Source organism: Hordeum vulgare, chromosome 6H (genome assembly GCF_904849725.1).
Source record: "Hordeum vulgare subsp. vulgare chromosome 6H, MorexV3_pseudomolecules_assembly, whole genome shotgun sequence".
NCBI lineage: Eukaryota > Viridiplantae > Streptophyta > Magnoliopsida > Poales > Poaceae > Hordeum > Hordeum vulgare.
In genome coordinates this window covers 548,523,280-548,537,924 of record NC_058523.1, presented here as the reverse complement: position 1 = coordinate 548,537,924, position 14,645 = coordinate 548,523,280, and the positions used below count along the sequence as shown (strand labels likewise).

At 48.7% G+C, this 14,645-nt stretch overlaps 1 protein-coding gene across 1 annotated transcript; it reads left to right on the top strand.

The window, feature by feature from the left end:
* The first annotated feature begins 8,261 nt into the window (after positions 1–8,261).
* On the top strand, positions 8,262–10,242 carry LOC123402477 (vegetative cell wall protein gp1-like). The gene has a single exon (XM_045096399.1). The coding sequence runs from the start codon at positions 8,269–8,271 to the stop codon at positions 9,886–9,888; it is 1,620 nt and encodes a 539-aa protein (XP_044952334.1). The 5' UTR covers positions 8,262–8,268; the 3' UTR covers positions 9,889–10,242.
* The last annotated feature ends 4,403 nt before the right edge of the window (positions 10,243–14,645 follow it).

Sequence of the window (14,645 nt, the reverse complement as noted above, 5' to 3'; positions counted from 1 at the left end):
TGTAGCCATCTTTTGTGAAGACATCATTTCCAAATCTAATGACTTGTGATGGTTTCTTGAAAAGAAAACAGTGGAAGCAAAAAAGCGGCCTCCTTTTCCACGTTCTATTCCAACCAATCATATGCGTCCAACCACGCAGATTGAAAGGATCTTCAGATTTTACCATCCTTTATCTTCTTGAAATTATGCCCAATAGCTTTATTTCGCCCTTTCAACAAATAAGCCCTTCTCACATCACTTGTAATTTCAGGAGCATAATCTTCTATTGGTATTCTAGGTCCTGGATGTGGGATAATTTGACTTGGATGGAATTCTGATGTAGGTTGCCTTGGTTGGTTTGTACTCTCATCAATTCCGGTTTGATTGCTCCCAACATTTGGGGGTTCAGGAGGATTAATTGTGCTCACATCAATTAAGGAGATGGGGGTTTGCAGTTACATTGGTTAGGTCGGGTTCAGATTCAACATCTGTAGAGGGAGGAGCAGGCCATTGGGGAGGGATAGCTGAACTGCTTGCATATAAAAACTATGCATAGTCCTTCTCTTCATTCTTGAATGTGTAAATAAATTATAGTTGACACGAAATCAACTAGTACTTCAGGAACTAGCAGCAAACAAACTGTAAATAAACAAGGAATCCACCTGCCATGCCAATGCACTCGATGCAAAACCTCCTCACTTCGGAGCCGTGCTCAGGAGGCCGGCGTGTGCGCTCTCGGCGGATGGAGTCGTGCTCAGGAGAAGGCAGCAGCCAGTATGGCGGCGTGGCGTGCGGCTGCGGCGTAGGGCGGCGGGCGGGGTGCGGTGCTGAATCTGCACGAGCTGGCCGCATCGCCGGGAGGGGATGCGGGAGGAGGCGCCTGCGGGGAGGAAGATGCGATGCGACTGGGCGAGGAGGGTCGAGTCGTCGGGAACGGGAGGGAGGAGGAAGATGATACGTCGGCTTAGTCTCTTTGGACCTAGGGCATGTGTGTGTTCATTTGACGAGTGTATATAAACATCTAAACATCTGCGCATGTACTTTGTTTAAGAAAAAAATGCTATATACAGTACTATACAAACAGTTGGGTCATTGCGTGCCGCGTGCATCGGCTCAACCCACGGAGTAAACAAACTAGCGAGCAGCGCCGCGCAAGCGGGTCCTTGCAGCTTGCACCACGCATGTGGCGTGGACGCTCGAAGAAGCTTAATTAGCAGAAGTACAGTAGTATGATGTCTTGTTAATCCTCCTAGTAGTCTAAATCTAATCCGTCGCCTTCCTCAAGAAAATCTTGCTGCCACTACCAGTGGAGGTGGAGTGGACCGATCCAGGCGGATGGCGACCGGCGAGAAAAGGAGATGTGCGGCTTTAACTAGTGGCCGCAACGCAGTAAACTTGGCCCTTAACAGAACAGTAACAGCTAATGTGTTTCTAATAATTCTTCTCGTACTTACCTTAACAGAAAAAACATCTTACGACCAAATTCTTAGGTAAACAACCATGCGTGCGTCCTCCTGTTCGTACAACCGAAAGAGGCTGGTCCGAAATCGTTCGAGGCAAATTACTCCTCACTGTCTTGTAGATTTATAATTTCCCCTTAAAAGTAAGAAAAAAGAAATTTACTCTTCGCTGATCATCGTACTTTTACTACTAGTACATTTTATTTTGTTTTTTGAAAGAGAGAGAAACAGTGGGTCAATGGTACTGCGGTGGTACTAGTACCGCTCTCCCGTCCAATGGTCCACGAATGGATGATATGATTGACCAGGCTCACAGGCCAGCCCGGGTCCTTGGTGGATCATACACAATCCATGCACGGCCTGCCCGGAGGGCCCGCCCGGAGGGCCCGCACTGTTAGTAGCGACGACACCAGGGGCCCGTTTGAAGATGACACGGTCAGCCCCCTCCGCTGGATAAACGGAGTAATTCGGCTTATTTAAGCATCTCAACCTTAATACAATTTTATATTAAAGTTTGGATAAAGTTAAGACATTTATTTTAAAAACGAAGGAAGTATTATTTATTATATTACGCCGCAAACACGAGGCAATACGATTCTAAAAAAAACACAAGGGAATATGAAACAGGAAGCTGCCATTTGAAGGAAAAATATAGTGGATAAACTCTCGGAAAACCCACTGGATGAACACTCCGTCGGTTGGCAACTTGGTGTCACTGTATCCATCTAAAAAATAAAATAAATAAAAGGAAAGCATGATCACATACTTTGAAGGATTAGCAGCAGCAAGCTTCTCAAGCACCTTACTTACTCCACTAAACCTGCACAGCTAATGATGGTGCCGTTGTCACGGAATGCACACTAGTGGGGACAGGGACTTTAGTCCCGGCCTGTAAGTGGCTTTAGTCCCGGTTCACCAACCGGCACTAAAGGGGCGGGACTAAAGGCCTAACCTTTAGTCTCGACCCTGTTCCAAGCCGGAACCAAAGGTGCTCCACGTGGCCGCCTCGGAGGGTGTACCTTTAGTCCCGGTTCTACTTACGAACCGGGACTAAAGGATCCGTCTGTTTTTTTTTGTTTGTTTGACCCGAAAAGGTAGATTTTTTTTAATTTTTTTCAAATTTTATTTTTGAATATTTTTTATGTTTTATTCCAATTTTCTAATCTTTGAATTATTTGACAATTTAATCTCTAATCATCCATCCTCACTGCTCTAGCGTGGATCACTCATTTCAAATCGTCTAACTTCCCGGCCGATCACCCATCCTTTCACTGCTTCAGCCCGAACACGCTTAACTTTCTGGTTCTATCGCCCCTAGTTGCCAGGTGTGCACTTATTGTTTTCTCGACAATAGTAAGCTATCAATCCTAAACAACTTGGGTCTTGATGTCATGTCACATGATTTAATTTTTTGAATTACAAACAATTATTAAAATAAACTTAATAAGTAACAATAATAGTGAATTTCAATGAAAACAACCTAATATTTTTAAATAAAATTATTTTTCTTTTTTTTTTTGGAAAAAACTTCTTTTTGAAATAACTTTTTTTCCATTTGGAATTTTGAGCATGTGACAAAACTTGCCCGGGTGAAATCGAGTACAGTTTTTCTAGTTTTTTTTATATATTAATTTTTTTTGGACATCGTATGCAAAAGTTATGGCCGTTTATTTTTTTTCCTTTTTTTGCAAAAATGGTCAAAATTCATATCTCAAAATTTCTATACCGACTAGACACTAAAACCTAACAACATCTCAAAGGATTTTATTTTTTGAAGATTTTATCATTTTTGTTTATTTTTTGAAGATTTTATCATTTTTGTTTATTTTCTACAAAACTCAAAGTATCAAGGTTTCAGACGAAAACCCATCTGCTACAAAGGCATCTTTTAAAAATTAGTTGAACTGTAGATTTTTTTTTGTGCATTAAATATGCACCATACTACAACATGTTAAAATCTACAGAAAAAACTAACTAAAAATAATAAAAAACAACAATTAAATGACTAAAACAACTATATAAGCAAAACAATATTTCTTTAATTAAAATCCTAATTTAAATTATTCTAAAAATAACCAAATAAATCTTACTGTGACAACAATCTAACACATGAGTGGGAGCAAAAAGAATTAAATTAAAAACTATTTGTAAACTCAAGTTATTCAAAAACTGGGTTTGAAGCAAATTTAAACAAATTCAAATTCAAACCATTCAAATTTGAAAAAACTAATGGCACAAACAGAAACTAGAGAAAATTTTGAATCTAATGCAAAAAGAATCAATCAAAAACATCAAATATCATAAAAGATATAAGCAATTTAAAACAGAAATTACAAACAAGAATTTAAAAACAGAAAAAAAAATCTGAACACCTTTAGTCCCGGTTGGCGTCACGAACCGGGACTAAAGGTCTACCCTTTAGTCCCGATTCAAGAAACCAACCGAGACTAAATCCTACAAACCCTTTAGTCCCGGTTCGAGACACGAACCGGGACTAAAATGTTTGAAGGATTTAGTCCCGGTTCGTGTCTTGGACCTTTAGTCCCGGTTCGAGACATGAACCGGGACTAAAGTTCCCATTTGAACCGGGACTAATGCCCGACTGGCGCCTTTGCCGCTCAAACGGGGACTAATACTAACATTAGTCTCGGTTCGTAAAGGAACCGGGACTAATGTGTTTTTCGAGCTGGGACGAAAGTCCTTATTTCTACTAGTGGCACAACCCCTTTCCACAATTAAAAAGTTGATTTGCATAACCTAATCCGACGGCGTTGCCACTTTCCAGCGGTGCCATCGCTGCTAAGATATGCGGCGCGGCAGTGGCAGTGGCAGTGCATGCATATGTGTGGATAGATAGATTGATAGATAGATACGGGTGTTTTCCTGCCCTCCGGCGCCTTTAACCAGAAGGCTCCTAATCATTCTTTAATCCTCGTAATGAGCAGGCTTACACAAAATCATAGATTAACATGCCCAAGTAAACTATTGTGATCTCCAGCGAGTCTCATCCACAGAAACTACCCCCAGCCCGGCTGTCACGCCTGCTAACTACCAACTGGCGGTCACATGGCCTCATGCATCCGTTGTCAGTTAATTAGTTAGGAATACCACTAGGCTAGTGCAGATAATATGGATATAGTACATACATCTGAGTCAATACTAATCACATTAGTTAACCAAGTCTGGCCATGCATGTGGAGCATGCATCCTTCTTTATCGAAGTATGAATCTGTACAGTTTCTTTAGAACACTCCACGCCAACAAACATGGCATGTGATAGGATAGCAGGATGTAGTATGAACTAATGGAAAGCTTTGCAACAATACACCCTCTCTTCTCAGCGAACAGCTTGACCCTAGCAAAAAAAATTTTGAAACCGACCCTAGCATTTTTTGAAGCTACTATTTCCTGGAGCTACTTATTAGAATCACAGAATACACTACGTAGGCATCGTACTACCGCTAATCGTATCATGAGATCAGTCGTTAAGTTTGGTTGCATTGTCATCTAGTACGAGTATAGTAGCTCAAACCGGGGGGTCCACGCGCTTCCAAGACCTCCATTATCTCGGGCAGGTCCCACATTTCAGTGTACCGGCGTAGTATCCCAGGGTACCTTTGTGAGGGCACCCATTATTAGCGCCTCCAGCGAACATTTAATTTAAGTGTTGTGTATTGACTGACGGGGGTCACGGAGCAGCGAGTCTCGTCGTCGGCGCCTTTGGTGGCCTCAGGTTTGACGGCTGGTTTGGCCGCATGCATTGCATGCACCGTGCTTTGCCAGATCCACCATCGATCGCTTGAAGCGGTGAATTCTGTCGCCGACGAGATCACGGGAATTCGACAGCGCTAGTTAACAAAGATCCGGCCGGGGCAAACCGACAGGTGGGCGCCATCGCCGTGGCGTGGCCCAGATTTTGACCGGGGGAAACGACCGGATCACCCCCGGCGGCGACAGCGCGCCGGGCCGGGCCTCGGCCTCCCTTACCAGACCGACTGCCGGAATTAACTCCTCCTCCGCCTGCCCGCGCGCGCGCCAGACGGTCTGAGACCGACTGACTGACTGCCGCGGCGGCACATGGAAGATGAGATCTGCTGCCGGCGATGGTGCCTCGTGGGCGTGGGCGTGGACGTGCCAGATATCCACCGCGGCGTGGGTCTGGGTGGGTCGCGCCCACCAGCACGGCCGTGTGGGTGTGGCCTGTCGGTCGGTTGGAACCGGAGCCGCCGTGGGTGCCCCGCCCACGGAAACGCACCCAGACCCAGCGAGGTGGCGCCAACCGCGTTCGCGTTCACGTAGGCCGGGATGATGAGCCCGCACGGCACGGCACGGCCAAGCCATTGCTTGCATGGATGCCGATGATGGCGTGGTGGCGTCGCGCTGTGTGTGTGTGTGTGCGCTGCGTCTGGTTTCCAGCCGAGCCCGATGGTGGCTTGGCGCCATGGTCGAGTGCCCTGCCCACCTGTCGCCGTCGCCGTCGAACCGCACGGCAGCTTCGGGGATAGACAACGGGCCACCGCGAAACGGAAGCAGGAAAAAAAAACGTTTGCTACTTCAGGGGCTACGGCGAAATCGCTGCGTCCACCAAATCCCCGGATCCGGTTATGCCGGGAGAGCAACGTCAGCTGCGATTTTTAATCACCGTCGTTGGTGAGGAGGGTTTTATGCTCCTACATCTCGTTTACTGATCATATTATGTGATGATGAATAGTCATTCCTCTATTTTTCCTCTCCCATGATCATCACCCATCCACCCACCATCAAAATACTGTTATATGCCATTTCTTTTTCTCCACTCATGATATCACCCGCCATCAAATTTACATGTCGTCCAATTTTTAAACCGACGATGGCCCTCATATTCTACAGTTGTGTATTTTTTTACAACTAACCACTATCTTTTTCCGCTTTTTTAGCTATCAGTATGATATGATCAAATTTTCTAAGGGGTGCCTCCTACTTATGTAGATCATGGGCTTTTCTCTCGAGGAAATGCCATAAACGCAACAATTGTCATAATTTTTTCACTTAGATGAAGTTGACGATGAAGCTTGTAAATATGGCTACGAAAAGAAGGGGGGAGGGCAGTTGGCGGTTATTATCCTTAATCATTTACAAAATCTTTATGAACAAATACTTACATCCTTGATTGATGAAGGTTTCGTGCCTTCATGTCGACACCTACTTTGCAAAGTGGTCGTCGGAGGCCATTGTAACATAGTCAAATGTGCTATGATTCTCTTTGACCAATGCTGGTATAGTATGGTCCTCACCCTTGCCCTTACGTCTTCCAGGGGATAGACATTCAGATGCATCAACAAAAAATATATGAAGGGAAAAACTTCAACAACTCAAGCGACACATTTCACTTTGGGATGGACTTTCGGTGATGTATCAACCATCTCATCTCGTGTCATCACACACAACCAGCCGATAGAGGAGCACCGGTAACGCAAGTAGCATCGGTAGAGATCACATTAGGGGATGATACATTTAAAACTTTGGATGAATGCATAACATTCTCTCTTATGTGAAATCGTACACTAGTTTGCTTGAAGCACATCCATATGCCAACTCCTACTTGTGTAGGTAATGCATTTGGTCGCACGAAGACATCCATCATCATCGTCATTACTCGACAATAGATGCTTATAAGAGATGGCTAGGAAATAGGCGGCAATGGGAAGGACATATGGGTGTTGTTAGCCATAATTGGTGTTGCCCTCGCATCCAAATATCAAAATTCATCTATGTACCCTGCACAAAACATCTTGCGAACAAATGCCTCCGGTCCCCACGCCCATGATCGTTGAAGGCCTTAGCCTTCTCATCGATGCCTAGATTTGTGGCCTTGATCGTCGAAGGTCACTATAACATAAAGCATGTGTCAATGCATCGTCTCTTACAACGTTATCACTGAAGAATTGATAATTTAAGATGCAACCATTTCAATAGATTAATTCTTATGAGTTATATATACATTTAATAATTTAGAATAATGCATGCATATGATTGGAGTATAACAATTTTTTTTTTGCCTACGACCACGTGTAGGGATTGGATGTTAGCTAAGATTGAATCTTACTCTTTTTCTTCGTTAACTAGTATGCAACGTCAGCAACATGTATATAAAACCGTGCTAAAAAGCTAACATTGGCATACGCTAACACATCGTGTAATGTTCGGCTGATGACGGTGTGTTATGCGTCCTCATCCTTGTGCGAGCGTTTTCTCCTAAGACGTGCATTTGTACAAACTAAAATCAGATACCACTCACCTGAACCAAATCAATCATTGTGCCACTTCCACCGGCGGAAGAAAACCCATGGCCGTCCCCAGACGAGAAGCATCGCATCGCACCGCCCCGCGGTGTACACCCAGCATTTCCGATCCCCTTGAGAGGACTATATATACAAAAAAGAAAGAAAACGTAGAAACCGAAAAGCAGCGAAAAGTGGCGGTGCGGGCCCCACGGCAGCAGCACACGCATTCGCGGCCACCCCCATCCCAACTGTCGCCGCGCGTCCATCTCATCTCATCTCATCTCATCCCAACTCCCCGCCAAAAATTCGCCAGTCAACACCAGCGCCCCTCCAGAAGCGGCCGCGTTTCCTCCGACCCTGACCTCCTCGCTGACGCGCGGGCCCGGGCCCGGGCCCATTTGCCTGTGGGCCGGCGGCACGTCAGAGGAGCCGCGTCCCCCGCTAATCCCACCCGCACCCACACCCACCTTATAACCCCTCCCCCCGTCCACGCGCCCCAACCCCCCCATCCCCATCGCCGCCACCAACCCTACCCCCGCCCCCGCCCCCGCCCCCGCTCCGCCGCCATGGCCGACTCCGGCGACTCCTCCCCGCTCTCCGCCGACGACGCGCACCACCACCACCCCGACCCCGCCGCCACCAACAACACCAGCCCCCCGGAGGCCGCGGCGCAGGCGGCGGTTCCCCCGCCTGTTCCGGTGCCGGCCAAGGTGCGGCTGATGGTCAGCTACGGGGGCCGCATCCAGCCGCGGCCGCACGACAACCAGCTCTCCTACGTCAACGGGGACACCAAGATCCTCTCCATCGAGCGCCCGCTCCGCTTCCCCGACTTCGCCGCCCGCCTCGCCGGCCTCGCCGCCGCCCGCGGCGACCTCTGCGTCAAGTACCAGCTCCCCGGCGAGGACCTCGACGCGCTCGTCTCCGTCACCAACGACGAGGACCTCGAACACCTCGTCATCGAGTACGACCGCCTCCACCTCTTCCGCGCCGCGCCGGGATCTGGCGGGTCGTCCAGGGGCGGCTCCACGCCCAGGCTCCGCGTCTTCCTCTTCCCCGTCCAGCCCCCGCCGCGCCCGCCCTCCCCGCCCAAGCAGCAGCAGCAGCAGGAGCAGCGCGAGTGGTATCTCGACCTCAAGTCCGCCAGCCCGCCTCCGCTGCCGCAGGCCTTGCCGTCGCCGACGCAGCAGCTGAACCAGCAGATGCAGCAGCAGATGAAGCAGGAGACGGCGCCCGTCCAGTCGCCCCCTCCCGCGGCGCCCATGGCCGTGCCCCAGTCGGTGATGATGGCCTCCAAGACGGGCCCCGACTACCTCTTCGGCTTCGACTACGGATTCATGCCGCCGCCTGCGGTCAAGGTCAAGGACCCGGCCGGCGATCCGCCCAAGATGAGGGAGAACGTACCCGTCGAGATCCCGCCCAAAAATGAAGACAGACACCCCAACCCCAACCCCGCCGCCGACAACAACACCAACAACGCCATGGTGTCTCCCGCCGTCTCTCCCGCCGAGTTCCCCCGCCAGATCCCGGACCTCGACAAGCTCCAGCTCGCCGACAACGCCACCCAGCAGCAGCCACCACCAACCCCTGCTCCTGCTCCGGCTCCCCAGGCCGCCCCTGCTGCCCCGGTCATCACCGCCCCGGCCGCCCCAGTCGCGGCGCCCTTGTCGAGGAACGGCAGCGACGATTCCCTCACCCGCGCCTACCCTCCTGCCACCCCCACCCCGACTGCCGCAGCAGAGTACTACGTCTCAAAGTTCCCGGAGAAGCCCCCAGTCCCGCCTCCATCATCTGCTCCCCCTGCGGCGGCCTTCCTTCCGGTGCCGGGCAGGTATGGATCCGTTGCCCCTGGCTCTGGCGCCGACCCTGGGCCTTTCTTCTTCATCCCGGCGCCGCCCCATGGCTACTACACCAGCGCCAACCCCGGCGGTACCTCCTACTACGCCGTCGCGCCGCACAACAACGGCAATGCCAACGGGAACGGCACCGCCCCCGTCCCCGCCGTGTCGAGCGCTCAGGGCTACCCGCAGGTAGCCTACGACAGCAACGGCCGCGCCATCTACTACACCGGCCTGCTCCCACAGTACCCTTCGGCCGTCAATGGCGGCGGCGGCGGCATGTCGGCCTCCTCGGCGGTGCTCGGCACGGAGCCGTCGAAGCCGGTGGCGGTGAAGCCGACCGTGTCGTGATCGATCGCCAGCCGGCCTACCGATCCTAAATTCAGCATGGGTTAACAGAGTCTGCCAGCCAATTTTCGTTCGTTCGTTCGTTGGATCGTTGGATCGTCCAAGTCAATATGGGGGTTAAATATGTCGAAGTTGGGATTCGTTATTGTGTCTAGTAATCCACCTATAATTTTTGCCTTTCTTGTTTAGAAGTTTTCGGTTTGGGGTTCGTCCGTGATATGCAACTAGGAGTGCTGCTGCTGCTTGGTGTGCTTAGATGTATATACATCATCATCTTCTATATCCTTTGTGGACATAATGGATATTATATTAGCCTGCTGGGGAGTTCTTTAGTTAATTAACTGCATTTCCTCTGAAGTTGTCACACTGCTGCTTTGTTTAATCCTCTTATTATTAAGTTGATTATGTTATTGCCGATTGTCAATGTGGCTGAATTGGGCATGTGATCTTTTGTGTTGTTTCGAAGCAAGATAGGAGTATTATGAGAGAGGTTGCAAATATCCCAGTGACAGTGAGGCTTCTAGCAGTAGGAGTATTTGTTAATGTGGAATGGCACTAACTAGCCCTGCAGGATGGAAGCTCTCGTCTGATGAAGCACAGTGGTTTCCTGTGTTCTTCACGGGGAGCCAGGCTGCTGCATTTATTTATGTATGTATGTATGTATGAGCAGACGTAAATGCTGGCTGTTGTGGTCATGTAGGTAGCCGCACGGGAGATAACCATGATTATCTAGTATGTGTGCTGTAGCTTCTGGTTTATCTCAAATTATGTGATGGTGTTTCAGGCGTTTTATTAGTGACTTTGTTGCTCAACTTTGGGCAGTGAATTTACTGAAAATTGGAGACCTATTTTTTGCTAAATAGGCAGCAGCGGCTGTTGTTACAGTCTGGCAGCATGCTGGTGCTGTGCTGATGAGCAGCTAGTTAAAAAATTGCGTAATTGAGAAGCTGGTGAGATTTGACGAAATGTCGGTCCATGACGGTGCGTGTTAATTACCTTGTGTCAGGCTGCGTTGTGCGCTTTAGTACTGAGGCAGGCAGGCAGGCGGACCAGCTGCTTGTGCAGGTCAGGTAACATAACATGTCTTGTCTCTGGCCCATGCTTCCTGATGATATGCTGTATTAAGCTACCTGGGCTGTGCAAGACAGTCTCATGTCTATTGTGTCCGTGAAACGAAATTTTATTTATCCTGTCTGGTTTTTTGTTTTATTTTTTTTTAATTGACAACCCAGTTTATTCAACTCATAATGTTTTAGGGAATACATAAGTTGTCAGGAGGACGCTGAAGCCAAAGATGACGTCCTAATCCTAGGGTAGTAGCCATCCTTGCTATTTTATGCGCCTCACTATTACTATCACGACGTTCAAAAGCAAAAAATACAACTTATAATGTTTCATGATCCATGTATGTGACCTGTGAGCCAGCATGGCTGTCAAAGATCCTTGTGTCTGGGCCAGGCCTGGTGATGCTGTGTTGAGATACCTGAGCTGTGCGAAACTAAATTTCTCCTGTTTACTGCGTATGTATGTATGATTCAGTGAGAGCCAGCATGGTTCTCAAAGCACTAGCTTGGTATTGGTAGCTGCTGTTTCCACTGTGCTGGGCAAAGGGCACCTGCATATGTGCATTACTGGTTACTACTTGTTGGAACTGCTGCATTTGCATTGCATACCCTATCCATCCATCCTGACCCCAGCTGCTCTTCCGGTGGAAGTGTGGAGACGGCGATCGACCGGGAAAACGCGGGAACAAGCTGCATAGCGAAGAGGATCTTTCATTTATCTTCTTTCGATGAAGCTCATTGGAGGCAGCATCAGTCCGCCGTCAATCCGTCATCATCATGCTCATGCTGCTGCTGCTGATACATGCTGATGCGCCCTTTTGGGCAAAGATGTTTTGCTGGCGATGGCGAGCGAGGTGGCTTTTTGACCAAATTGCACTATATAATCTGCTGCTGCCGCTTTTGCTAACCTGGCTCCGGCTGTCCATCATCGGCAGCAGATGCAGATGCAGGGTAGGGGGCATCTCGAGTTGTGACCAGACCATCTTGGTCTTCCGGTGGTCGAGCCGGAATCGGTATTATTTTTACTAAATGGTTATCTTATGTCGTGACCTCTCAAAAATAAAGATTTTGTCGCCTCACCTTGTCTAGCCGTTTTACTTGCACACGTCTTCCATCTTAACGTCTTTGACCGTCGTCGATGATCGACTGTCAGTGTGACAAACAAGAAATATGTCAATCTGGTCGGCGTGATATAGCTGGATAATCCGCGTTTCTAAGTTTGGCCTCGTTCAGACCGACTATTAGTTCCTGTCATAGATACAGCAGATGAACATATTGAATAGTCTAGGATGCTCCAACGACATGCATATCCGTTAGGCACGATACATCTTTGTGGACCCGCGTCGTACGTTGTCGTGCTTTTATGCTAGGTGTTTATCTGTAAAAGGAAAATTTACCTAAACTTTCACACATTCTGGCTCTTCATTACTCTCTGATTGCAGTGTGGGTCCCTAATGCCATTTGGTTCATCCTAATTAGCTTTCGATACCCTTTTTTTTTCTTTTTTCCTGAAATCATATGGCATTAGAGCATCTATAGCCGGATCCCTCAAACCCTAGTCAATCGTCCAGGCAAGCCGTCCGGTCACAAAAATTTGATCCACACGGACCCCTCAAACCGGCCTCAAACTCCCAGGCATACCGGCACCCCTCATTTTCAGCCCAAATATAGGGCGGATACGAGGGAGCCCGGACGCTCCCAGGCACTCCCGCCTGGCCCGCATCTACCCCACATATATTCGTCCCCATCCGCTCACCGAACCAAACACTAGCTACTTCACTCCACTCCCCTCCACTCTCATCCGCCATCCAAGCTCGCCCCCGGCATGGCGTGCAGTGGACCTGAATCCTTCACCTCCAGATTCGTCGAGCACGAGCTCGTCCCACACAGCATCGAGGAGGAGATGGCCGTCCGACTTGCACTCCGTCGCTCCCGGGAAGCACGACGGCAGCGCTCGGACTCGCAACACTGGGAATTCATTGCGTCCACACAACTGGTGATTGGATCCGGCGTTGCTGTATCACCGGAGGCGGTGCGGTCCGTGTGGCGTCCGAACGTCATGGCGGAAGCGCAACCCCTCCGTTTGCGTGTCGAGCACGAAGCATGGTCGACCTCGGACGATGTCATGGTGCGGCGTGCCTACCGGGTGAGGCAGCGAGCACGAGATGCGGCGGAGGCCCTCACGACGGAGGATGTTGGAGAGGCAGAGTCACACTCTCCGACGTCACGTACGGTGCACCCGTGCGGTCGACGCAACCGCATCGTGGTGGACACCGGCTCCTCCCACGAAGGATCCATCATCGACCATACGTCGACTAGCACCATCTAGGTTACGGTTCTGACGAGGAAGCGTAGGGCATGAGAGACGGCTGGAGCTCGACTCCCGTGAGTCGGCTAGTGTCCAATTTCCTACTCCACCTGGTCGGCGACCAGACCGATACTGAGGGGCGCATCGAGCCGTTGGATATCTCCTCGCAGGTGCGTTGATTCTCCCTCCAAGCTTAAAGGGTGATGTAGCACATCGAAGGCAAGTATTTCTCTCAGCTAAGAAACCAAGGTATCAATCTAGTATGAAGATCCACAAGACTATGTAAGCAACACCTTCACACAAATAGCAAATCTTGCAACCCAACGCGTAGAGGGGTTGTTAATCCCTCGTGGGTAAAGTAAGGATAGATTGATAGATGCAAATAAGAGTGGTAGCAAATAGAACGCAACAAGGTATTTTTGGGTTTTTTGATAATATAGATATGAAAACAAAAGAGCAAATAAAGTAGAAACACAAATAGAAAAATAGAGATTGCAAATAGATGATGTGAAGTAGACCCGTGGGCCGTAGGTTTCACTAGTGGCTTCTCTCCAGAAAATAGCAAGCAATGGGTAGGCAAATTACTATTGGGCAATTGATAGAAGATCAAATAATTATGACGATATTCAAGACAATGATCATGTATATAGGCATCACGTCCAAGGTAAGTAGACCGACTTCTGCATGCATCTACTTCTATTACTCCACACATCGAGCGCTATCCAGCATGCATCTAGTGTATTGGGTTCATGGAGAAACATAGTAATGCCTTAAGAACGATGACATGATATAGAAAAGATCTATTCATGTAGGACTAGATCCCATCGTTTTATCCTTGATAGCAACGATACATGCGTGTCATGTCTCTTTGTGTCACTCAGATTGAGCACCGCAAGATCGAACCCATCACAAAGCACCTCTTACCATTGCAAGATCAAAGATCAAGTTGGCCAGACAAAAACCAAATATCATAGAAGAAATACGAGGCTATAATAATCAAGCATGAATATGTTTTCATATATCTGATCATAAACTCACAATTCATCGGATCCCAACATACACATCGCAAAAGAAAGAGCTACATCATATGGTTCTCCAAGAGACCATTGTATTGAGAAACAAAACAAGAGGGAAAGCCATCTAGCTACTGCCTACGGACCCGTAGGTCTGATATGAACTACTCACGCATCATCGGAGGAGCACCAATGAGGATGGTGAACCCCTCCGTGATCGTGTTCCTCTCCGGAACGGGCTCTAGATTGGTTTTTGTGGTTGTGGAACTTGCGGTGGGTGAAACTATTTTTTCTCAACTCGTCTAGGGTTTTTTGAATATTTGGGTATTTATAGAGCTCAGAGGCGGTGGAGAAGCTTCCCGTGGGCCCCACTAG

Coding starts and splice junctions, on each gene's coding strand:
- LOC123402477 (XM_045096399.1), top strand. CDS start 8,269: ATGGCCGACTCCGGCGACTCCTCCCCGCTCTCCGCCGACGACGCGCAC.